General features: G+C 37.1%; 3 protein-coding genes, 1 long non-coding RNA gene and 1 pseudogene across 26 annotated transcripts; 3 read left to right on the forward strand and 2 right to left on the reverse strand.

Moving 5' to 3' along the window:
- Positions 1-3,033: 3,033 nt before the first annotated feature.
- Positions 3,034-6,593, reverse strand: LOC137730817 (amine oxidase [copper-containing] gamma 2). The gene is made up of 4 exons (XM_068469803.2): positions 4,897-6,593; positions 4,559-4,672; positions 3,653-4,203; positions 3,034-3,556 (listed from the first exon to the last, which is right to left on the reverse strand). The coding sequence occupies exons 1-4, from the start codon at positions 6,202-6,204 to the stop codon at positions 3,346-3,348; spliced, it is 2,184 nt and encodes a 727-aa protein (XP_068325904.1). The 5' UTR covers positions 6,205-6,593; the 3' UTR covers positions 3,034-3,345.
- Positions 6,594-6,856: 263 nt separating this feature from the next.
- LOC137730810 (phospholipase D alpha 1-like) lies at positions 6,857-14,803 on the forward strand (annotated as a pseudogene). Its single transcript, XR_015956513.1, has 5 exons — positions 6,857-7,226; positions 8,116-8,675; positions 9,557-9,562; positions 12,552-13,879; positions 14,275-14,803. The product of XR_015956513.1 is annotated as a phospholipase D alpha 1-like (transcript).
- LOC137730826 (uncharacterized) lies at positions 8,083-12,553 on the reverse strand. Of its 21 annotated transcripts, none has more exons than XR_015956505.1 (6): positions 12,073-12,553; positions 11,314-11,975; positions 10,877-11,215; positions 10,677-10,722; positions 9,339-10,579; positions 8,083-8,574 (listed from the first exon to the last, which is right to left on the reverse strand). It is a non-coding gene; the product is annotated as an uncharacterized LOC137730826 (long non-coding RNA). The 21 variants fall into 21 exon arrangements; XR_015956504.1 differs by having other exon boundaries at positions 10,677-10,778; XR_015956493.1 differs by lacking the exon at positions 10,677-10,722 and having other exon boundaries at positions 8,083-9,076; positions 9,339-9,414; positions 10,012-10,050; positions 10,365-10,431; positions 10,877-11,975.
- Positions 14,804-17,953: 3,150 nt separating the features above from the next.
- Positions 17,954-18,950, forward strand: LOC137718476 (uncharacterized). Its single transcript, XM_068458037.2, has 2 exons — positions 17,954-18,324; positions 18,429-18,950. Exons 1-2 carry the CDS (start codon positions 18,147-18,149, stop codon positions 18,671-18,673), a joined length of 423 nt encoding a protein of 140 aa, XP_068314138.1. The 5' UTR covers positions 17,954-18,146; the 3' UTR covers positions 18,674-18,950.
- Positions 18,951-23,926: 4,976 nt separating this feature from the next.
- Positions 23,927-25,832, forward strand: LOC137746096 (uncharacterized). Of its 2 annotated transcripts, none has more exons than XM_068486163.2 (3): positions 23,927-24,058; positions 24,452-24,608; positions 25,352-25,832. In XM_068486163.2, the coding sequence occupies exons 2-3, from the start codon at positions 24,457-24,459 to the stop codon at positions 25,518-25,520; spliced, it is 321 nt and encodes a 106-aa protein (XP_068342264.1). In that variant the 5' UTR covers positions 23,927-24,058; positions 24,452-24,456; the 3' UTR covers positions 25,521-25,832. The 2 variants fall into 2 exon arrangements, with proteins under 2 accessions (XP_068342264.1, XP_068342272.1); XM_068486171.2 differs by having other exon boundaries at positions 23,933-24,058; positions 24,455-24,608.
- The last annotated feature ends 609 nt before the right edge of the window (positions 25,833-26,441 follow it).

Consider the following 26,441-nt stretch of genomic DNA (forward strand, 5'->3'; position numbering starts at 1 on the left):
TTTCAGTAAAAAGGTTAACATTAGGATTTGGAGGTAACTTGAATGTTGTTCAATGAATCTATTTGTTGGTTTGTATAAAAATAGATGTAGCATGATTAGGGTAAAAATATTGTTAGTCGACGGGCGGCATTATTTTTTTATTTTTTATTTTTAAACAAACGATATTATCTTCACAGTGGACTAGTAATAATGTGATTCAAATTTATCTTTAGCGATAATCGAATCTAAGACCTCTCACTAACAAGTGAAGAGAAATACCACTGGGCTATTGTACTAAGCGGCAAAACATGCTTAATTTATTTCTACTCAAATGATACCACTGAAATTAGTATCTTTGATGTTATCAATAACTAGAAAAAAGAAATGGGAGCTTTAAGTTTAAGGGAGTGTATTCTATATGACTCTTAAGCCTCGTTTGGCAACTCGGACTGTACAGACTATTTCAATCGGATAGGACAAATAGTCTAATACTGACTAAATTAGTCGGGTTGTCCATCGGATAATACGTTGGACTATAATTATTTTTTTTAAATCACATAATAATTGTTGTTAAAATGAAAAAAGGGAGAAAAACAGAAGGAAAAAAAAAGTAATTAAATATCATTAAGACAAAATTAAAAAAAAAAAAAATTAGAAAAAAGGGAATGTGAAAAACCCAGGTCTCTTCCCAGCGTGTCTTCCTTTCTTCACCATCTTACCCACGCTTCAAATTCCACCCACCCATACGAACCCACTTCCTCATTTCTTCAATCACCCAAAACCCACATCGATTCACCAACCAAAACAACTACTGATTAAATTGAAGATTCAAATTGATGAAGAAAAGAAATCAATTCGTGGCATTGTCCGAGTTAACCGGAACCGTAGGAGCTGGATCCAACGCTGTTGGCAACGGAAGATGATTGAGCTGCAAAGCTTGTTGTTGTTGACGATCGATTGGGCTTCTTGATCTCAACTACCTCTTCGTCCACATCGTCGTACTTTGACGTCGATGGCTGAAATGTGACGAAACAGGAAGCGATTAATAATACCAAGCTTTTGGGTTGTAATAATTGTTCAGTGTCAGCCGTACTAAATTTGATGGATGGTATAATTAAGCAGTGCTTATTTAGCATGAGAGTACACCAAACAATGGCTACTGTATTATTAATCATATCCGGTGCTTAATATGACATGCCAAACTAGGCTTTAAATTCAAGTGTATTCAATCTTGGTTTTGTTGGAGACTATACAAGTCACCCTGTATTGAATAAAGATTTTTTACAACTTTTAAAAAGTCTACAAAAATCTTGTAGTATTATATTATGACTTTTTTACCAGCCTACAAAAGTCTAGATGTACAATATTTCATTCATTTTAAAGGATTTTAAAAAGGGAGTTTTAACGAAACCCTTCACTTTTAAAGAAAAACCACATTTTTACCTTTAGTTGGTACTATTCATTACACATTTATTTGTCATTTTTCATTAAAAATAAATTTTTTCGGACTTTTCATTAGTTTTCCATTTTAAAAAAGTCATGGACTTTCAGAGACTTTGATGTGTTTTATGGTATACTTGTTGTCATAATAAATCCAACCTCTCCTCCTAAATTTTTTATGGATTTTGTTTTATTACTTCTAATGATTACTTCACCACCCGCCATGATGCAATAAGAATCAAATATCTCCACTTCCGCAACACCATGTCATCACCATTGATGCCGCTACCGTCACAATCATCTCACTTCTTCTACTAGCACCTTGTCATACAATCATCACCGTGTCACATGCTCCTAGGACCATATTTATGCCTCCACCGATACAACCAACATGATCGCCACTTGAAATAATACCATGTTCACTTGCCCGCCACCACCACTCCCTCCACTACCTCTACTACCACTACATTGTCACAACCATCATCATCATAACCTTCTACGACCACTTTATCGTCGCCACCCCCACCTATGTCTATTGACACTGCCATCATCGTGATAGCCACCTTTACTTCCCTCTTATACGCCCATTACCACCACCACTACCCCCACCCCATCCCCACTCCACCCCCACTCCTCCACCACTCTAGCACGATGTTAGAAACACACAATTTACAAGAATTTGGAATAAAAAGATATAATGTTTTTGGGTTAAGGATTCTTTCATATGTCTAACAATTTTGGTCATATCAGGAAAAAGTAAATTACATAAGTGTAACATTACTTACTCCTAATTGGTTTCTTAACCAAAAAAGAGGAATAATTATTACAAAGTTTGTTAAATTCTCTTGACCTCTAAAAAAAAGGCGAGCATTAAACTCTCAAAAATATATAGGAGTTTATCAAGAAAAAGTGTGGATTTCAATAAAAGTCTATGAATTCTACAAAAGTCGTATCACATAAAAAAGGTTGGAGCTCTACTCTTACAGAAGAATTTTCATGCAACAGTGATGTTGGTATATCTTAGTCGATCACGTACTACTTTATAATATATATTGTGTATATATAGGCATATCAATGTTGAATATAAGTTCCACATTGGGGAATTAAGAAAATAAAAAGCGATATACAAGTTTATGATTCCACTGTTAATAACATCGATACATTTTGTGATAAAATTCAACACCATAATATTAGTGTGGTTAGGAATGGATCAAATGATTCGTCTCTTTGAATTTCTGACAAATCGATCGCATTATTAGAAAATATAAAACTTGAGATATATTTGGAAATTTAGAACTTGAGACCTTGTCCAAGTAGGTATATGATACCACTAGAAAAATCAAGTATGGAGGTAGGCATACATAGAAATGATGGTACCATTTAGACAACCCTAGGTCATCACCATCATGTTAACCTGCCGAAACAGCCGGTCTGTCCATTTTATTCCACCACGTCGCCACCCAAAGGCGGCATACTTCTCAGTTACGCAACAACAATGACAAAATGTAATGGATTATACATATTTGTTTCGTTTTCATGAATCTTTGACGAACTATAATTAGTGTAATTAAAGTGCTTTTAGAAATCTCTAAGTCATCAGATTTCACGAGTTCATTGTCACACAAGCTAAAGCTAATCAAATTGATAAACTTTTAGGCATATGTTCCACCACCATCACCACAAATTACATACTGGAATTGAACAATACATATACAATGCAAGATCATTCCACTAATTTCTTTTATTTTCGGGTCACGTCGCTTTTGTACGACTTGTAAGTTGTTACATACTTATATACATCAAAGCTAATTTCATAGAAAACCCCAAAGTAGGCACATATGGAGGAAACTTTTTATAAGAAACTCATTATAAATACATCTTTGAGGTTAAAGCAATGGATTTCATGTGGAATGCGCTCTGCCTTAATTAAGCTGAAGCAGCAGCCGTGCAAACGGGTAGATCTGTGGCAACATTAGGAGGAGTCCGAAGTATGGGGTTACTCTCAAAGAAATTGACAGGTTTGATATCGAAGCTAGATGACACAGTTGGCATTATAGGGAAGTCTTCTTGACAGGGTATGTGATGAAACCCTAATGTGTACCAAACCACAATATCCTTGTTCTCGATTGGTCGGTCCCTACAATATCAAAATAAATTGAATTGTATCAACATTGTGTACATGTGATCAGTAAATTCAATGCAAATAAATGACCTAACAGTAGTATGTACGTACCTGTTAGACCACACGGCAAGAGTATCTTCGCCCGTGCTTTGGTCTACAAACAACCCACCAGCCCATTGTTCACTCCTATTGTATGGGGTAACCCAAATTTGATTGTTTGTAAAAGCACCTCTCCTTTGGGGAGGATCGTCAAGATCAAGCAAGCTAGCAGCAGTGCCACCGGGAACCAACTTGTACCCTACAGGGTTTCCAACCCGTGTCTTTTTCGACGGGTTGATCATGTGGAATTCGGACGGGTCGTACAGTTTGAGCTTAATCTGTGCATCTTTCTCAGTTTTGGCAACGGTTTTAGTAGCTTTCAAGTAGCTTTTCCTGGGTGATTCAGTTGGGGAGTTAGACTGCCTTTGGAGATTCACCTTCATAAAGGAGTTATCTGAGCCGTCCACGTCCATATCAAGATGAAATGTGACGTAATGATCGTGAATAACGCCAATAACGTTCTCCGACAAGAGGGTGCCATAGAGATTCTCTTGGCTAGATGAGACTTGGTTCATGTTCTCATAGGAGGTGCCTTTCACCATCAAAATGCCACTAAGTCCAACCTATATGTTTGTTGCACACACGTATTATATGTAGTATTAACAATCTTAAAATACAAAATATTATGGTGAATTTCCATAAAAATACAATAAATCATAGGATTAGTCTCTCGGCCATTTCTATTTATTCAAGCTTGTAAGATTCATAAATAAACGACCACAATCAGAGATATTCATGCTTGTGAGACTCATAAAGTAGAAATAACCACAATCAATCTGGTGATACACCATGCACTATTAATCCTAATTACACTCTAAGAGAACATATATATATATATATCAGGATTTTAATCAAACTCAAAAGGAAACATAAAATGCAAAAATGATTGTAATTATAGGAGAAGTAATCACCACTAACCTTAACTCTGATTAGTCCGTCTGTTTGGAACTCCCAGTCGATGATATAATCATAGTTAGCGACTGATGCTGCCATTCTAACTACCAATGTCACCTTTGGCCTCACTTCCCTAACCTGTAACAACGCATTATTTTTGTACTAATTATGTATTATCATCGCTAATGCTATTTACTTGCATAAAACTGATGCACTTGCTAAAAACATCATAATATACTAAATATTTTGTTTAATAGAAATGAAATTGCTCGTGTAGATGAGTCTTACTTAATTCTATTCAAAATATTAATAATGTAACATAAAACTAATAAATACGATACATGTAACATTAAGTTCCTTACCTCCATGCCCGTTATCGGACACTCTGTGTGCCGCCACCCGATATCGCCCGTATAGCTCTCGAATATGCAAACCATGTTTGATCGGACGTATGGTTTTCCATCAGCTGCCGCAAACACAGCATCCATATAGTAGGCGTTACGCGGACAATCGTTAAGCGGCTCCAGAGGCATTGCCTGTAACCCGAACCCGTATTCACCGGCATCCATATAGGTCTTAAAGTACCACGCATCGGTGGGGTCCATGTAAGGCACAAACAACTCTGACGTAAACCCTTTGTACATCACATCCCTCAGCTCCCCGGTATCCGGGTCCCAGACTTTGGCCCGGGATACGATGACGCCCGCCCTGGCGTCAGGCTTCAAGTGAAATTCCCAATTTGCCCATTTGACCAAATGATCATTTTCTACCGTAAAACTCGGGCCATCCGGCTGTTCTATAGATATGGGCTTGATCGGCTTTTTCACTTGATTGGACCTTTGGGCTGAGTACCTATAATCTGTATTGGCGGCCTTTGGTATGGGGATGCTCCTGCCCTTATCCGAAATCTCCACCACTTGTTTGGTGTCCAAGTCAACGAGAACAGTTAACCCTTCGATCGGACGCATGTAGAAGTTCACAGTATCTTTGGTGGAGTAGCACTGCACCTTAATCAACCTCCTGTTCTCGTCCGCCCCGCCGTACCACCCCGTGGAAAGCGGGAGACACCTCAGGTCCGCCAGATCGACCCCGCGCTCGACGATCGTACGGTTGAAATCAGCGTTCTTGAGGGGGCTGAACGTGGCAGCGGTCAGCTCCTCCAGCGTCATCGTCGGGTAACCGTAGTGGGAGCCGGTCTCGTGAACGGTCACCTCGGACGTGGTCAGGTCAACGGTTAGCACGAGCGACTTGCTGTCGACACGTGCGACGATAGAAGCCTTTCTGGGGAAGAGAGGGTCGCCGTGCTTCCATCCGAGGACGAGGGACTTGTCGGGCTCCTGGAGCTCGACGGAGTGGAGCGCGTAGGCGGAGGTGGAGTTGAAGAGCGCGTGGGAGTTGAGGATGGTGCGGACGAAGTTGAGTTCTTGGATGGTGAGGGGGTCGAGAGGGTGGTGGGGGGTGTCGGAGCTGTGGTCTTTGAGGCGGCGCGTTGGGATAGGGGGTTTGGATTGGATGCGGTTTTTGGAGGAGCACCAGGCGGAGTTTGTTGTGCAGTCGAGGAGGTCGGAGACGTAAGGCGGCGCGTAAGGGAGGTGGAACCAAGTGAAGAGGAGGACTAGGCCTATGCAGAGGGAAAGGGAGAAAAAACGCAGGAATCTCCGACCTTCCATGGATTCTGTGTTTCAGAGTTTGAGTGAGAGCGAGAGTGAGAGAGAGATCGTGAGTAATGACAAGCTAGCTTACAACTGGGTTGAAATAGAGGGCAGAGCTGGCTACAGGATAAGCGCCGATGACAAGAGGAATATTCCAAACAAAAAGATGAAAAATATTATAGAATCAGAAGGACCAGGATTCTCTCCTAATCTAATGATCTTCATGATCAAAGGATGTGGACCGTTGGATGAAAATTTAACGGTTACAAACAAGAAGCTCTTTTAAAATTATAATAATTATAACCGATAGATTTTCGTCCAACAACCTAAATCCCTTCATCATAAGGATCTTCATCCTTAAATTAGGAAAGGAACCTGATCCGAATCAGAATATGCAAAAGTCGATTGTTGTGCATACCGATCACCCACGCACTTGTTCATATACTGCACGGTGACGTAACGTAGCCTTCTTGGCTATCACAACTTTATGAATTTTCGAGGGCTGAAATCATTAAAACTAAACATTGATAATTCATATTTATTATAAATTGATTATGTTATCAATAAAAAATTACATATCAATCAAATCTCAAAAAATTAAGATAATGTGTGTTTCTCTATTGAGGACTTAGCTATCTTCACTTATTATTAACGAACTTTTACCGTTCGAATGATTATACATTTACCCTTTATCAAAATGTTCATGTCCCTGAAAATTTCACCCCAAAAATCCCTCTTGCTGGTTCCAAGTGTTATGAACCGCACCAATGCTGGGAAGACATTTTTAATGGCATTTCTAATGCAAAACACTTGATATACATAGCAGGTTGGTCTGTATGTACTAAAATCACATTAGTAAGGGACCCAAAGAGGCAATAGCGATTGAAACAAGCTGCTAGCTAGCCTGTGTTCGATTTGCGGATACAGTTCCAGAGATCGATATGGCGGCGAAACCAGTGCTACTCCATGGAGTTCTCCATGCAACCATCTACGAGGTTGACAGGCTCATGGCTGGTGGTTGCTGCATTTTCTTCTGCAAGGTATAAATCTCTTTGTCCTTCTTCTCTCTGAATTGTGTTGTTTATCATGTTATTTCAGTTTTTAATTTTTCCGTCTCAAAACTCGATGATCAAGTCATAATTTATTTTTCCCTTAAACTTGTTTTGCTTTAGATTCATATATTATTATCTCTAACAATTCAATCATGATCCAAAATTTCTCATTATTTTCTTGCGCAATAAATTATTATGGCGTATTCACCGTTAGTTTTATTTCCGCATGAGAGGTGATAGTAGCATATTTCGACGAATCATTTCTTCAAAAAGAAGAAGAGTATTATGAAAACACTTATTTGAAATATCACATATCAAATTTGATTGTGGAATACAATTTTTTTTTGAAAAATTCTCCATGATATAATCAAACTTCCATGTTTGGCTGTGTGATTTCGTCCTGCAAAGTGGCTGCAACTACAGTACCATTTGCTGTATCTGTATTCCAACCTTCAGGGGACCATCATCCTAATTACAAGACATTTTCAACCTTGAGTCAATAATGGCATCTTGATCTATGCCCATAAATGACTCGCAAGTCGCCATGGCACTATTGATTTTTAGGATAAATTATAATAATGCTACCTGATTTTGGACTCATGTGATACTTGACCACTTAAATTTCATTTTGCGACATTTTACTAACTAAACATTTGATTTGTGCTTAAAAAGCTCGCCGTTAGTTTCAGAGTATTGTTATCGACACTCTAAAAATACCATATGCATTTCTTCCTATTTGAATTTTATCTTGGTACTTTCACAATTTCAGACAACAAAAAAAAAACATCCTCAACGGGTTGTGCGACCTCCTTTGACTTGCTAAATGTAACGTGAGAAATCTAACTTCAGTAAATGTCATGATTTAATTTCATTGCAGTTTCTTGGAGAGTCAGTAGGGTTTGGGAAAGGTTCCAGACTCTATGCAACAATTGATTTGGAAAATGTAAGAGTTGGACGAACTAGACTGCTTGAAAACTCAACGAAAAATCCCCAGTGGTGTGAATCTTTTCATATTTACTGTGCACACATGACTTCAAATGTTGTTTTCTCCATTAAAGAAGACAATGCTTTCGGGGCCAAAGTGATCGGAAGGGCTCACATGCCGGCTGCAGAACTCCTCAACAGCGAAGTAGTAGATAGATGGGTTAAGATCATCTATCACAACAAACCTCTGCATGCACGTTCGAAAATTCACGTGAAGTTGCGTTTCTTTAACATAAACCAGGAGTCGAATTGGTCTCGCGGAATAAGAAGTCCTGAATTCCAAGGAGTTCCATACATATTTTTCACTCAGAGGAATGGTTGCAGAGTTACCCCTTATCAAGATGCTCATGTCCTGGAAAATTTCACCCCAAAAATCCCTATTGCTGGTTCCAAGTGTTATGAACCGCACCGATGCTGGGAAGACATTTTTAATGGCATTTCTAATGCAAAACAGTTGATATACACACTACAAAAAAATATGGACATTGCACACTAAATTATCTGTGCCCTTTGAGGCCAAAGAGCCCCAACATATGTGTTTATAGACCAATAGTAACAGTGCAGCAACTAAGTTTCTATATGTGTCCTCTATGGGCATCACCTTTGATCAAAGAGCACAACAAGATATGCCGTGCTAAAAATTGTAAGCACAAATAAAGGTCCCTTTGTGCCCAGTTCTGACAAAGTTGTCAGATGACTGCCGCCACCCATGTTAGCACATTTATTGTTACTGTGCCCTATATGTCAACTATTTAAAAAAAAAAAAAAAAAAAAAAACACCGAAATCACCTACAAAATTAAAACAGCCCACAACCGCGAGCAGCTTCAAGCCAAGTAATTCTTTCCTTGAGAACCTAGATAATTAGTAAACTAACATTACTAGCAAAAAAGATGTACAAAACAACAAAAGTTTGGACAATCATTTAGGTTAAGGTCAAAAGCAGTGATAAATCTCAAAGCTATGACATTAATTTCTAAGAAAGATAGCAAGTGTCGGCAAATACACAGAGAAACTACAGAGACCACTTGGAAAAAAAATATCATAAATGTTCAGAGATGCAGCACATACACTATTCACAGATCAAGCTTTAGATCAGTGCAGGTAGATGAATATACCTTTCTTTCCTCAGATCTATGAACTTTGAGATCTCCGCATAGAACCCAGTATTGACAGCCCCTGCTCTGATAGCCTCTGAAAAATGACCATGAGTAGGAAATACACCGAGCAGTAGAACAAATTATCATATTGGATATCGCTGAAAAGGATGGAACTATAAATTTAGACTACCAAGACGCTCTTAAAACATCATTTACACAGAGCAACAAGAAATGAGTATGTAGTGGCTTCCAAATTTTCAAATTATGATTCTTTATCTCTATCTCATGAGTTGTTGTATATCCTTCCTCCCACAGATTAATCGGTGTAATTCTGCTATGCATACATGCACTTGTTTGTGATTGAAACATAAAGACTTTTGCCTGAAACTTTAGAAACATTCTTATATGGATGGCAAGCAATCCTCACACAAATTAGGACATACAAATAGAATCCAAAGTCCCAACAATATAATTCTCACTCTTTCAAATGTGAAGAAATAAAGAAAGAAAGATGCAGAATATCTCAAAATATGCCATTTCCTACAACAAATAACAAACCCGAATTTAAAGAACTTAGGAGATTAGTAGTTGGTCTGGAGTTTAATTGATAGAACACATAAGTGTAATGGAAACAAATTATAAACCTTGCGATGGGCATCAGAATTAACTATAAGATATAATCAAACTTTACCTTAATCTGAAAGCGCAAAACTTTATATAATACCCAGGCCTGTTAAGGAAAGTAATCTCAAACCACGTAAGCAGACATCAAGAAAAACCCAAACTTAGAAAGCTACAAAAAGGTCTACACATTGGAATAAGAAAAAGAGATTTGGTACAACTATCAGGCCCCAAACCGTTACTGTGGATGTTTACAAATTTAAAATGCAGCCCTGTTCACTAATTAACACTCAAAATTTAATGTTTCGCATGTTCCGATTTAATGTAGTATCAAAAAGGTAGTGCAATATCTTTAATTTGGCAACTCAACATAACAAAGTCAAATATAATTAAGGAAATAAAGATATGCAGAGATGTACTTACACAGAGAGCGGAGCAATTCGAGACCTACACTTAGATTCAAATCTCCTCTTCTTAGAATTAAGATGTACTGCATCCAAAAAATTAATGACCTCAAAAATGTTAAACTACATATTCAGAACATAATAAAAGAAATCTGAAATCAGAACTTCAAAAACATAAACACTTAACCCATATTCCTTTCAAAGTTTTTTCAAATTTGTCTCAGATCCTGTTTCCTATAACACCACAAATATGCCAAATAAGTACTCTACTTAAAAATTAAAATCTCATAGAAATTTGAAATCAAAATTGCTCAAAACATAAACACTTAACTATATTCCTTTGAAAGTTTCTACAAATTTCTCTCAGATCCTGTTTCCTATTAACACCACAACCATGCCAATTGAGGAGATATGATATCAACATCCTTTCCATCTAATAATCAAATGTAATAGAAGACGAGGCATTGTAAAAAAAAAGCAACAACTAAATGCTCATAAGACAATGTTGTAAATTAGTACATTTATGCGTACACACGAGTATATATGACATTGAACCTCAATTTTCCGGGCGGCCATAACCGTATATGGAACGTATTAAATCAGCCGAATGCTTCTGGAGAAGACCATTGCCAAGTTCTTGCATCAGACCGCTCAGCATTTATACCAATGTTAGAGAGTCCTGTGAGTAGGAATACCTAACTATATCCCAATGCAACTTATACTTGTTAGATACCGCCCGAGGCTGCTTCATACACATGTCATGAAGCTACAAGATATTCGGATGTACATCTTGTCCCACTCGAAGCCACAAATCATGTCCCTACCTACGACTTCGCTTCTTTCGTATTGCAGAAGTATCCCAAACAAAATCTTTCCTTGCATCAGTAAAAAATTTGATCTGATTTGGTTTGTGAATTAAAAAAATAATAATTAAATAAACATGACATTCGAAAAACCATCAGGATTACCTTCGCTCTCCTACACGATGCTAGAGTAGCCAAAAGGAAATACCAAGGAAACATACCATACTAAGAAGTACATAAACCAGGCAAGAAATTGAAGTCAAATTGAGAAAGCAACTCCACATTACAAGGAGCAAAGAAGCAGAACCCAACCCGATAAAGGATCGAAAAACTCTTACGACGTAGTCCTGCCAATAAATCGACAACAGGATAAACAGCCTCCCTGTCCTGGCGCACTCACTGCACAGCATCGGCCAATGCCGGTCTACAAAAATCCCGATTTCATCTCCACACCCACCGATTGCAGTTCGCTATCGTGAATAAATGTGTTTCTGTGACTGCAGCCATTTCCAAGCTTGTCTAGACAACCCTATATCCTCCATCACTACAAATATGAGCTTGTGAGTTCAGCCAGATTATAGTCGAATACAAACCCTGCTATCTATAATAATATCTTCGAAACTGAAATTGGTAAGAACCCAAACTCCGAGATGCTAAATCATCAATGAAGTCCATGGAACCGAGAGCAACCTAAATCCAAATCCGCTAAAATATCAAGCTGGAAAGGGGAAAAATCAGCTGAAATTCACGGGTTTGGAGTAAGGTAATAGGAATTTCGCCAAATCCTTTCCAAGAGTACTAGTTTGTCGCCCCCTTCGTACAAGAGCCTAGAAATTAAATAAGGCAAATAATTAAATTGAAAATTCAAAAATTAAAAAAAATTAAACGAAAAACTTACCCGTCAACAAAAAGGAAAAAACTAACACATCGCTCCCAGAGTGACCACGACTAAATCTCAGGTCAAGTATGCATGGTGTGCCATCGGCTAGTCAAGCAAGAACACGCGAGTAGGCGGCCAGTCTAAGTGAGTAGATCTTGGATCGACTACGAACAAACGGAGGTGAAGTTGATGATGGAAGCAGCGCCGAGACGTAGAAAGAAGGTCCATCGATTATTAGAGAAGGAAAGTCGACATTTGTGACCAGGAAGTGAGATGCGGCGAGACCTCCTCGAAGGAGCCAAAGAAGAATCCAGAGTGAGAGAGAGATAAGGAAATAGGAAAAATTGGGAAAAAAGTAAAGTGAGGTTTGGTTGGATTGGGAAAGGGATACAGGAGAGAGGCGGGGGAGGATTGAGGGAGAGAGAGAGGAGAGGAGAACTGTTCCGCTCTATTGGCGCTTGAAGGGACACAAAGTCTTCATTTGTGTCCTTAATTTTGTACCCAAAGGCCATTTTTCTTGTAGTGACATAGCAGGTTGGTCTCTATGTACTAAAATCACATTAGTAAGGGACCCAAAGAGGCAAATCCGGGGAGGTGATTTGACCCTCGTAGAGTTTCTTAAGAAGAAGGCAGATGAAGGAGTGAAAGTCCTAATGCTTGTGTGGGATGACAGAACTTCAGTGAAGTTGCTAAAGAGAGATGGAGTGATGGCTACTCATGATGAAGACACTGAAGGTTACTTCCACAACACAGCAGTTAATTGCGTGTTGTGTCCCCGAAACCCTGACAACGGGAATAGCATTGTCAATGATTTACAGGTGTCCACCATGTTTACGCATCACCAGAAGATTGTCGTGGTGGACAGTGAATTGCCTAATGGAGGAGGGTTGGAAAAGAGGAGGATTGTGAGCTTCATTGGTGGCATTGATCTTTGTGATGGAAGATATGACACACCTTCACATCCCATTTTCAGGACTTCAGACACAACACACAAGAATGATCTCCATCAGCCTAATTTTGGGGGCACTTCGATCACAAAAGGTGGTCCAAGGGAGGCTTGGCACGACATACATTGTCGATTGGAAGGGCCTATTGCGTGGGACGTCTTATTCAATTTTGAGCAAAGGTGAAGGAAGCAAGGTGGGAAGGACTTGCTTGTTGAACTCAGAGAGCTTGATGACACATTTATACCACCATCTCCGGTAATGTCCCCTCAAGACCATGATACATGGAATGTTCAGCTGTTTCGCTCCATCGATGGAGGAGCTGCATTTGGATTCCCTGACTCCCCCGAAGATGCTGCCAAGGCAGGCCTTGTCACCGGATAAAATCACGTGATTGATCGAAGCATTCAGGATGCTTACATCAATGCCATTCGGTGCGCAAAGTCTTTTATCTACATCGAAAATCAGTACTTTCTTGGAAGCTCTTTTGGATGGCATTCGGATTATGTTACCCTAAAAGTTAAGGAGGTTGGTGCTTTGCATCTGATCCCAAAGGAACTGTCACTAAAGATTGTTAGTAAGATTGAAGCCGGAGAAAGATTTACGGTTTACATTGTGATGCCAATGTGGCCAGAGGGCATCCCGGAAAGCCAAACCGCTCAGGCAATGTTGCATTGGCAGAGGATGACGATGGACATGATGTATAGGGACATTGTTCAAACTCTCAAAGTCAAGGGGATTGAGGCAAACCCTAAGGATTATTTGGCATTCTTTTGCCTTGGTAACCACGAGAAGAAGCTACCCGGAGAATATGAACCTCCGGAAAAACCAGAACATGGATCAGATTACAGTCGAGCACAACAAGCAAGGCGGTTCATGATCTATGTTCATGCCAAGGTGATGATAGGTAAGCCAATCTTATATCACATTCTTCTTAATTAACTATTCTAACTTTTAATTTAACTTAAAGAAAACACACATTGAGAAAAGCTCACTTCTACTCAATTTTTCTTCAGTTTTTCCTTTTTATTATTTCGAGTTTAGGTTCCAAACTTCATATTCGACCGAAATGTAATACTTGAAACCTGAAATCAAAGCTCCAAAGCGTGATTATGAACTCTAAATTATCAACTCTTTTTCAATAAACGGATCAAAGTAGAACAAAGTTGATAATAAGTGAGATTTTCTCGAAACATCCGTTCTTAAAAAAAAAGTGGACGTCCCTACAATAGAGTCATGGATTTGTATGCAGGACAAACATATACTGACTCAAGTGTTTGAAATGCGTTGCATAATTTGCAGTTGATGATGAGTACATAATCATTGGGTCCGCAAACATCAACCAAAGATCAATGGATGGAGCCAGGGATTCGGAGATTGCCATGGGGGCCTACCAACCCTATCATCTATCCACCGGAAAGCCAGCCCGGAGACAAATTCATGGCCTCAGAATGTCATTGTGGTATGAACACTAGGGCCTGCTTAATGACATCTTTCTTGAACCACAAAATGTGGAATGCATAAGAAAGGTGAACCAAATTGCAGACCGGCATTGGGACCTTTATTCATGTGACACATTGGATGGTGACTTGCCAGGGCATTTGCTTAGCTACCCCATTGCAGTTACTGAAAATGGAGAGGTCACAGAATTGCCCGGAACAGAATTTTTTCCGGACACCAAGGCTCGAATTCTCGGGTCGAAATCTGATTTGCTTCCTTCAGTCCTCACGACTTGGGAGTAAAAAGGTTTCTTCTCATTTTACTATGCTAAATGCATTGTAAATATGTGTTAATATAATAAGAAGTTACCTTACACAATTACAAAAGAAAATTACCGTAGATCGGATATCACAATTATTATTTTTATTAGCTACATATGTGATTGCAACATAAATTTGATCAAATATAATTATCTAGTGGAAATTTTGATGCTTGCATTTTATCAAATTTCTCTCTCTTGGTCTCTTTCTTTCGCCCTCTTCCCCACCTACCTCCTCCTCATAAATTTGTCCTTGCGTTATATTTTTATTTTTGTTTTCCCTCTTAAATTTCCTTTTATTTTGGTTGAAGTTGCTTTAGTTTTCAACATCACTTCTTTTGTTGATAAGAAATTTCGAAGATATATAACGACTATTGGTTGTGATGAGTGAGACCATCTTCATGAACACCCCTTCACATCTCTCCCTCTCAAAAACCCTATTGGAAAAAGAACATGAACATATTATCAACAACCATTTTTACAATTATTGGGATTTGATATTTTTTGGCACCATTAACATTAACACTTTAAAGGTGTTGCCAAGAAGAAAAAACTTCTAACACTTTAAGGTAGTCCTTGGTTACACTTATGGTTATAGAGTCACTTGATGAGTGAGATACTCACATGTATATTTCAAATCATAAATTGAAATAATACTGTATTAGACTTTTGACTTATCTTAACTCCTATTCAAAAAAAATTTATAGTCCAATCATATATTGCATACAGACAGCTATTTACAAGAATTTCTCACTAAATTAAAAGAAAAATGACTCATATTCATTATCACGAAAGTATTTGAATCTTTATCCATCATCTATATTAGGTTAAATATGTTGCCCGTACTATCTTCTCATATCTTCCATTTTTTCTCCTCCCTTGAATCGCTGCCAATATAATCCAAGCCAGATATGCTTGTTCCTTATCTTACTCAAACTATAAAAATATAAAATAATTCCTAACCAGTTATGTTCTGCATAATGTTGTTTATGTAGTCTTCTTCTATCCCATATTCTAAAATTTGGCCAACATCCAACCACAATCCAAGGCCTTTTGCTTATTGGCTTTTGGGAACCTAACAAGCCACACATGTAACATTCTGACTGAGTAATGTTAAACTGCTGAGGCATGCATGTGCTTGCTGCAAGCTTCCTACATACTTTATTTATTAATTAATTAATTTTTCATCGAAGCTATGAGAAAAACTAACATCGCATGGATATTTCATTATTGTGGGTTTTTATGTTAATAATACACAAAAACACCGCTATGTGATGTTTTATATAATTAATATAAAATATCATAATGATATTTTACTCATGTCATATAAGATGCTCTCAAACTCAAAACTTTTAATACTCCATTGGCCCTCAGTCGTTTTCCTATCTTCAACTAAATCTGACCATCAAGAACTCCAATATTTTGGCATGGAACGGCCTGACATGTCATGCATGACAACGGCTGCGTATATCAAAGAGAAAGAGAGAGGAAAAAAAAAAAAAAAAAAAAAGCCGTAATAATTGAGCCCCTTTATCTCAAGCTCCATTACATTCAAGAGTGCAATCCACCACTCTTCATCTCATCAAGGTCAAACAAATATTACCCGATTTCCTGCAGCATTTTGACCTGATTTACCACATCAAACTCATCCGTCACGATTCACAAAACAAGCCTCTTTTGGAAACAGCATCTTGATCGTTACGTCTTTTGTGTAGGTAGGAAACCCGAAGCTTTATGTGGTTAGCTATTGGTGTTAACAGGGTGCATTGCACGCAGCTACCATTCCATATTAATCCTCACATTGCCTAAGATTGTGAAAGTGACAAAAAGTAATGCTGTGGAAGAGTTAGTCCCCCTACTTTCCCATTTTCCAAGCTAGCAATTGACGTCACCATGAAACTTTCTTCCTCATTTGGCATTGCCGTGCGGTGCACAAGCAAAAGTTGCTTGCCGGACCACTCATCACAGAGAGAGAGAGAGAGAGAGAGAGCGACAAAGAACCTATCCCCCCCAATAAAAAGACACATTCAATTATACATAACAGATGTCAGTTAGACTAGTTTGTGAGAACAATGTGTTTGTCGTTTGGTATTTAAGTTTGCACTTTTTCCCGATAAATTATGGTACATCAAAAAATTGATGATCACGTTTAGAGCTGCTTCTAGAATCACTAAAATATTGCTAGCAAAAAAAAACTTAAATGGTTTTGGCAATGGCGGAGTTAGGAATTTTTTATCGAGTGGGCTAGCTTGAAAATTTACATTTTTATAAATAAAGAAACTTGATACCGTATTTTTCATATTATCAGCTAGCTTAAAAAAATTCAGAAGGTGAGCCAAAATTTTTTGTAATTAAACAAATACTTGTTCAATTTCAAACAAATCCAAACTTGTACATGTACAAGATGCGATGAGAAAAATGATGTATGAAAAAGAGATGGTTTGTAAACTGTATTATATAATTTTATATAGTTAAACCTAGAAAATTCGGATTAATGACTAAATATACGATGGACTACATTCGAAAATCAATCAAAATTACATGTAATATTTTATTTTTCACCGGAAGCTACCTAAACTACAGCCCACAGCAGCCCTTAACCTAGCTCTGCTAGTGGGTTTTGGGTCAAGCAATTCATGAAGAATCACCTTTGAAATATTTTTCTATGAAGCCCATTTATTTTTGGGTTTTATCACAAAAAATAATGCTAGGTAGATTATCTTTTTAAATCAAATTTACAACTTATGTGTTGTGTTACCAATAGAAAATAACTCACACTAATCAACACTTAATTATCAAATCATCAACAACCACGTCATATGATTTACAAAATTTTATTTAAACAAATCGTCTCCATGGCATTAACATATTACAAATGGTCTTTTATGTTTTGATAAGTCATTAGTTTGATCTTTTATTTTATGCTTCAAACCAGAAATACATATAAATATTGTAATCAATCTCATAATTTAATATCGAACAAAAGTAATTATATGAAAGCAGTCCTAAACAAACCCGTCTTGTGAAAAAAAAGGAAATTCCACATTTATAAAAATGCCGACATTCACAAGTGAAAAAAGAAGACAAAAAAAATCAAAGAAAAAGAAAGAAAAACTCATGACCATTGACCAATGGCTGATTAAAGAAATTTAAAACAATAATCATATTCACATGTTGTTCTCCCACTGCAACCACCATAACTATTTATCTCCCCCTCGCCCCACTCCCCCCCACCCCCTCTCCTCTCTCCCTCTGCCCCCATTATATTATACCACGATTCATACTCCCACACTTGTCTCTCCTTCTTTCATCCAAACTCTACTTCTTTCTGCTTTCTGTTTCTTTTATCTGCCTCCAAATCCCAATTGGGTTTTCTGTTTCTTCCTACTTCTTGGTTTTCTTGCAGAAAAAGATCATGTCTTCAGTGCTGGGCTCTCAAGGGGTGGTTTTGGCCACCGCCATGGCGGTTTCCGGCACCGTCATCCTCCTCGCCCTCCGCCTCCAGAAGTCCCTACCCAATTCTCACGGATACCCAGTTGATCAAATTACCCATCAGTCCTCCCCTCAAATTCTACGATCCTGTATATCTTCTGGTATGCTTAACATTCAATCCTCTGTTTTACTCTGTTTTCTGTGTTTCAAGGATAATTGGGTAATTTCATACATGTCTGACTTTCTTTTGCTGGTGAGTTTGCAGATGGAAAGAAGAGGAGGAAGAAGAACAAGAGGGTGCACTTTGCAGAGGACGTCGTGGATCCGATTGGAGACAATCAGGAGTTTAGACGGCAGCACCAGATAATTCCCACTGCTTTTTCCAAATCTCCAACTTCTTCTGCTGCAACTTCCCAGAAATACAGAGGATCAATGCCTGCAAACCGGGCGGCTCTGTACAATGGAATTCTCAGGGATCGTGGCGGTCACCGGTTGGCCTACTCCTACTGATTAATTCCCACATCTTTTCTGTATATTTTTGGGGTTGATTTTCTGTAAAGATCGAATCTTTCTTTTCTTTTTTTTCCTTTAATTTGTACAAATTTTGGTTTTGTTCTTTTGCTGATGAGAAGTTAAGTAGGTTGGAAGGCATATTCGGAATCGTATGCAGTGATGGGTCCCACAGGTTTTGGTTAGTTGCTGCCGTTTTATGTTTCTTCTTGTAACATGATTGGGTACATGGCGGAGTCCCTGTTAATACCAAAATATTTGTTGATATTTTACAAAAGAGTTCTAGTATGTTTCGATGTATGACATTGAACAAAATAAATGTTTTGACATGCAGTTAAAAGTATTATAATATACCTTATGTCGGCGCATGCTAGAAAATTTCGAAAATTTGATTCTTAATTTTTTTGAGATTTTTATAGGCAACTGTGAAATTTCAACAAAGACTTAAACCTTTTTGCATCTATTGGTATCAAATATATAGCAACCAAGAGATGGAAAAGAAATAGTTGAATTACAAATAGTCTGGCAAGTTCCAACAATGATGATGACAAATTCAAGTGGTCATATTGCTATGTGTTAAGGTTTTCTATCCCATGACTTGGATGGCTTCTAGATAACTAAGAAACCTTGACGTTAGGTAAAACCTTTCATCAGATGAACTACTACAAGAAAGAAGATAAATTCGACCGAAGACTTTAGAGGCCATTACAAGACAGCTCGACTGGGAAGTAGTATATCTTATAAGAAAAAATTAGGTGTTAAGTGTGACTATGTGTGACATGGGTTGGTGGTTAGGACTTGAGAGAAGACTTTATTCATTCCAACATGTCATTCCTACTTACATGCTAAACACTTTCACACTTGGTGTAGAAGGTTGACTTCTTTTGTTGCTTAGTTTTTAATGAATTATTTATGCATACGTGATAATTCTTTATTTGCTAATGGAGAATCACAAGCAATTCTTTACACATACATACAATATTAGAGAGAGAAATCAAACTAATAACTTTGAGCGCAAAATAAACGATTTTAACCAAGTGCGCTGTAATTGTCTGCCCACAACTCTGCCAGGGGCTGACCGGAGCTCTCAGTAATGTCTGTACGCATGCGAGAGTACATGCATAGTGTGAACACAGCCATGTGGCTGGATGCTTCCTCTGTCAATTTAAGGAAGACTTTTGCGTATTTGACCTAATGAAACCTTGGATTGGAAGCAAAGCCAACTGTATGCGTAACTAAACAGAAAACATAAAATTATTGCCTGATCTTCATCTTAGCATAATTAATTGATTCCCAATCAACGTGGACATATAAATAAAATGTCATTAAGCCCGATTAGTTTGACCAGTTATGCTTTAACATGTTATATACTCGATTAATACTTCGTATATTAAAGCGTCATACGTTTTAACTTAAGCATTGTGTAGATTTTTCTTAAGAATACGCATGAATATAAAAGCAGCAAAACCCTGTAGAGTAGGTTAATCAAGCAGGATGGGCAACTGAAGTTTTTTCCTTGTGTGTGGGCTCGCGGAGCGTGTCCCAGACCAGATGTAATATGTCCCCGTCCTTTTTCTACGTTTTTTAATATCTGATTTGTTTTAGTCTGTTATTAAATTACAATTTGCCACAAACTAGCTACTACATCTCAAATATCCAAAGTTTTCGTTACTGAACCTACTCATTCGAGTGTCACCAATGAAAATTGAAAACCCAAGGTATTAGGGTTTTGATTGGACAAGTCATTTGTCAAAAGCCTGCACTAATGCATGAGCCAATCCTACTTCTCCATTGTAAAAGATAAAAAAAAATGCTAATATACGCAACGTAGTAACATTCTCGCTGTAGTCGGTTTCTCATTAATACGAGTCTTTTATATACGGCTCACATGCACCGTGACATCCTTTGTGTTTTGTTTGACTTGATGAATAATATTGAATCAATTTGGTTTGACTGAATTATACCTTAATTAATCCACTTCAAAAATTATAAATTGAAGGAATATATATGTACGTACCATTGATTCCTTCGCGTGTACAACAAGAAATGGAGAATGGTCCCGGTTCAATTTTGGGACCAAGGTCAGTGGCAGGTCAAAAATGGAGATTCCGTGTGCAAATGAGCTAAATGTGAGTACAACGTATGGATCGAACAATAATTGGAAATAGAGTCGTAGATGTTTCGAATTAGACTGTATGTTGTAACAAGTTTCGTGAATATCTGTCAGTTCAATATTATGCAAATTAGAGCTCTTACATTTTTCACATCTCCAACACAATATATATTACATGCATAGTAGTGCTCAAACGTTAATTCCTTACTTGATTTGTCAGTTCACAATGTAATCTCATGATCTGAGGACCTAAAAATGGAAGTTCATAACATGGATCACATTTTTTTAATAGTCAAACGAGCGATGAATGTTGTATTATCTTACTAATTGGTTAACGTTTTATGGTTATTAATTACATGATGCCATGTATAGTAGTTGTGATGATCATATGATAAAAGACATATAGTTAATGGTTCACTTGGATTGGATGAGCAAAGCCCCAATTATAGATTCCAACTTACTGATACAATTTTATCTTCAAAAGCGAGTCACGTGTTGGTCACGTGCCAGTATTTGATGACAAAATAAATGAAACATCTAATGTGACAGTGATAGGTTAATTTGTTAATTTCAAATAGTTTCAGGATTAATTTATCATAAAAATAATTCAAATATCAACTTCAACTTGAATAATAGTTCTGGAAATCAAACGATACTCCTAAGTTAATGGTGAAATTGTATTTTACTAATATACAGTGGAAGATGACCAAAATACATCACAATATTTGTCCATTCACCCATCAACAGCGCAGTAAAAAAGGAGCATGACATCTGCAAAATTTATATTAGATGCTTCCTCCATCAACTTTCTCAGTGACCTCATTAACTTTATAAACATTTTTCTATGTAAAGTGTAAACCACAAAGGCGAAAGAGAGAGGAGAGGCTTTCATCTCAGTGGTCCATGGCTTGCTCTTGGCCCTCCATTTAGTCAATAAAATGACCCACTGCTTTTGCTTTAATTAAGTAACTTTCATTAACTAAATTAATCTTAATATTAGTATTTTAATTGCAACAATGTGCTCATAATTTCGTGGCTCTGCCATAATGTACTTTAATAAAATGATGATTAGTAGGAAGTAGTCGAACAACCATGCTATATTTTTCAACAAATCAGATGCCAACATGTTTAATTTAATATATTAGTTGAAATGACTTCTTGTAATTTGGCATATTAGGTGGGAAAAGGCGAAAGCTAGCTAGGAAACTTCGTCTTGTCCAAATATGGGAACCAGAAAATCAATAAGTTTTTATAGGCAACGAAAATAGAAATTACATAGTGTATCATTTTACTTGTTAAAAAAAAATTGTATTTTTTAGTTACAGCACATGATTTTTTGTTACTCTCAAACATTTGCGAGAGGGGAAAGCAGTTGCTGACAAATTAGCAATTTTGGACTTCTCTCGTCTTCTCTTGTTTGACATGATGCTTCTTCTATAAAGATTCATTTAGATTTGTTGGTCATATCGAATTACAGGTTTATCTTATCTTCTTAATGTGTGATTTCTTTTTTATCTAATCATTTTGGATTTTTCTTTTTGTTTTGTTGCTTAACTTTCAGTTAACCTTTTAGGTTTTATTTTAGAGATGTTTGATCCTATGTCTCCCCCTCTTTTACTTGTATTTTCTTTTTCAAGAGGAGTAAAGTTTATGTCCGTTCTCTTTTTTGGTATTTTCATTTAAAAAAAAAGTAAGGTTTATGTCCATCCTCTTTTTTTGGTTTTTATTTTTTGCTAACTTTTTCGTCTTTTCATACCAATAAAATTCTCTCAAAGGTTCTTCCAAAAAATAATAATTTACTTATTGTAAAAGTAAACGATATGATTCGTATGTGATACTTTTAAGTTATATTAATAAAATAATAAAATAGACTTGATATAATTTGAGTAAAGTAAATAAGAACCACATGTGATGATATTTTGAATAAACCAAAAAATTGTTGATTGAAATCAAATCAGTTTGTCACAACTAAAAGTAGCTTAATTATTTAACCCCAAAAAGTAGCTAAAGTAAATGTATTTTTTGTGTAGAAGATAAGGATCATGAGCAAGCAGTGCTACCAGTAGTGTTGATAATTAGTTAATTAATTGAAGTTAAATCCTCCTAACTTCTTTGATTAGTGGCCATGACGTCGAGGGTTCAATCATACTCACAAGTTAATGTTGGAACATCCCTAACATATACAAATATTCTTTTAGATTCCGCAAATCAAACGCATTTGTTTGTAATTTGCCAGCAAATTTTATCCATCCAGCGGAAAACATTTAACCAATTAACTCGTGTTCTAATCATGCTTGTCAATTATTTGTTTATTATCTTTGATTTATTTATTTTTATCATTTAGCCTCCCACGTTTTGTTTGTTTCTGCCATCAACTTAAGACCATTGGCCACAGTCAACGATCATGGTCATCTACTCATGGTGCCTCTCTAAACTAGAGTGCTTCAGAAGTGAGATGAGAAGAGGGGAAGAAGTGGTGGAAGTTTTTTTTTTTTTTTTTTTTTACTATTTAATATATTTTTGACATGTTTACTTTAGAATGAAAATTGAAATTATGCCGATTCTTACATTTTAAATGTTTGCTAAATATTGGTGTTGGAATTGTTAAGATTCATGATTTTTCATGTCACATGTTTAATAGTGAAAAACATAATGTGAGTTTTATATCCAACATCTTAAAAATAAGGATCTGATCAATTACAAAAGGCTAGTTAATCCCATAGCGATTCTTTTTTTTCCATTTTCTTATTCGACAATTATGCTAACAAGTAGCTCATGGTTAATTATCAATTTATTTATTTATTTATTTGATAACTAAACAGTCTCCAAATCAAGTGAATTTTTTTTGACAAGGTCTTTAGATGATAAAGATAATGATTAATTTTGATTATAACATTTATGCAATAAAATATTGTCACATTGTCACATTATTACTAATCCATTATGAGGTTTAGCCTAATCTCTCATCGCTTTAGTATAATAGTATCACTTGTTTAAAAGAAAAAAAGAATGGCAATGTCCCTTATTTCAACAAAAAAAAAAAAAAAGAGTTTCAAGTAAAACATGGGCCTTATGAAAATGATTTGAGTCCACCACAAATTGGGCTACACACTAGGCCCAACATACTTAGTTCACGGAAACAGAAGTTTTACACTCTAGCACGCAGACAAGACACAGAAGGAAGAATACGAAGAAGAATCAGTCACTGACACTGCAGAAAAAGAGAGGCGGTGCAATTTTTTTAGCAGCCAAACGCCGCCGTCAGCCACCAGGTACTTGTCCTCCATTGATGTACACAGTTACGTATAGAAGTTCAGCTGTTAATTATGCTTAATTCACTCCGCTAATTACATTATTTTACAGTAATCATTTCTATATGCTGCTAGGGTTTCTTTTCTAAATTGGTCCCCTTTCAGAACTTGGTATTTAGGGTTTTACATTTCCAATCCAAAAGTCAGCATCTTTATTGTTAAATATAGATTGTTAATATATTGTGGATTGGGATGGATGCAAAATCTGAAATTGTGACTGACTGCTCTGCAAGCTGCTTGTTCAATTCGCAATTTGGCAACCATTTTCTGTTTCAAGTTACGACGTCGCGAGCACGATTGGGTGGGTGCTGAATTTGATGGTTTGTTAAATATCTGTTTCTCTGTTTTTATCAGTAGCCATGAAGGTGCGTTCATCTGTGAAGAAGATGTGTGAGTTTTGTAAGACTGTGAAGCGTCGTGGGCGTGTTTTTGTGATTTGCACAGCCAATCCCAAGCATAAGCAAAGACAGGGCATGTCGACATTGGCGTATGAAGGCACGGTGTCCTCCGTGTAAGCTCCCTTCATGCATTCATTTCTCTTCTTTTTTTTTTAGCATTTGTATGTTTAATTTGACAATTTTTTTCTATTGCGCCTAGTTTAAGGGACAAGTCTTATATAGAATCTCGAATGTTAAGCACCCATATTATAAGAAAGAGCAATACTTGTTTGTCGAATTTGGTGTCTCTCGCGCTCAATCCAAATCTTCCATAAAGCTGCGTTACCCTTGCCTATTGTAAACTTGTACATATTTCATTCTTTCGTTGGGTAGTTTAACAAAGTGATTCTTGGCTTGGCATAGACACACATTTAAGCACACAAAAAGAAGCTTCCTAATTCCTACTATATGCCGGCAATTTTTATGGAGTGAAGGATTTAGGTTACTGCCCTCTCTAATTTTTGCTCGTGAGCTGGTAATTTCCATCTTTTACACCATTTTATCTAGCTTGAATGCGCCGTGTCTAGTCTTTCATGCGAGCTTATCTATAATGATAATTTTTGTTGATAGGAAAATAGCTGTTGATTTGAATTTTTCATTGTTCTGATCAAATATTAACAGAGATATGTGCAAGGATTTTATACATTTCAGAACATGTTACTAGTTGCTGTAGAATTCTGTTATGTTGGGTGGTTTTTGTTTCCCGCTTCTCGTTTTATTCTCTCTGTTACAGTAAAGTATCAATTTACTAAAGAAATCTGATGTGACAATGGATGGATTTCCGAATTTTCCAGTTGAATGTTTGCATCATTTTCAGGTTTGCGGAGACTAGTTCCAAGCTGGAGAACAACTCTGGTCGCACCTTGCAGGCAGGTTTGGCCTCTCTGATACCCAAAAAGCCAGAACCCCCTATGCCCTCTATGCCCACTACGATTCTCGGATGGAGGGTGCGCCTGGCATCCATGCTGTCCAGAAACACCAATTAGCTTCAAAACTTGAAACCGGACGACAGCGAACTTGATCCAAGTTTTTAGGTTCTTTTCTTTGGTTATGTCATACATATTCAAATTGTTATAAGCTATTCTATTTTCTCTTCGATTTTATCGTTTAGTCTGATACCGCATAATTTAGTCCGTGTCTCCCTCGCTTTCTGGTATGTGTAAACTTGCCGTGCAAGAGATTTTAATGGCAGCGACCTTCACCTGCTCGATTTATATAATTCCGGAATGGGATGCCTTGAGTTGTAAAGGACGCCTTTTTCGGAATCAGACGGTATGAAAGTGAGACATGGTTTGGAATCTGTATGTTGCTAGTTTTCGTATGTCATTTCAAAAGATCATATGGAACCAAAATTTTCCTACTTAAAGTTGAAGATAATGAAAAGAAAAAATTGTAACTTTAGAAATCATGCAGGCAGGTCTACCAGCTCCCGTTCTTAATTCATATCCAAAAGGCAGAGGCCCCTCTATGTGTTTCTTATTTGACAAAAATCAAAAGCTAAAATAGCCAATTATGCATGTTTCTATAATACTCGCACACCTAAACGCTCTAAATAATGCATCACAACACTTCTTATTAAGGCGTTTAATATTGTTCAACAACCAAAAAGAAGCAGGCGTTGATCCGGGCAATTGGTTAGGGTAATTTGTCTGCACGTTCAAGATCAGTTCACTCTCACGTTTGTGATTGTGACCGTGTTAGTAATGGGACCTAATTGTTCGACATCCTTTCGTTACAAGCTGGTTTTACCTATGTATTCTTAACAATTAGTATCTGAGCCTAATTTTACCATGCAGTAAGATTCAAGCTTCACAGAAGGAAACCTATGGATTAAAATAATCGACGTTAATGATGCGTGGATTTATGGAGTCATTGAATGTTGGTAGAGTGGTCCGACGAGGAAGTTG

This window comes from Pyrus communis, chromosome 15, assembly GCF_041283825.1.
Source record: "Pyrus communis isolate YQ-2024b chromosome 15, ASM4128382v1, whole genome shotgun sequence".
NCBI classification, from domain to species: Eukaryota; Viridiplantae; Streptophyta; class Magnoliopsida; order Rosales; family Rosaceae; genus Pyrus; species Pyrus communis.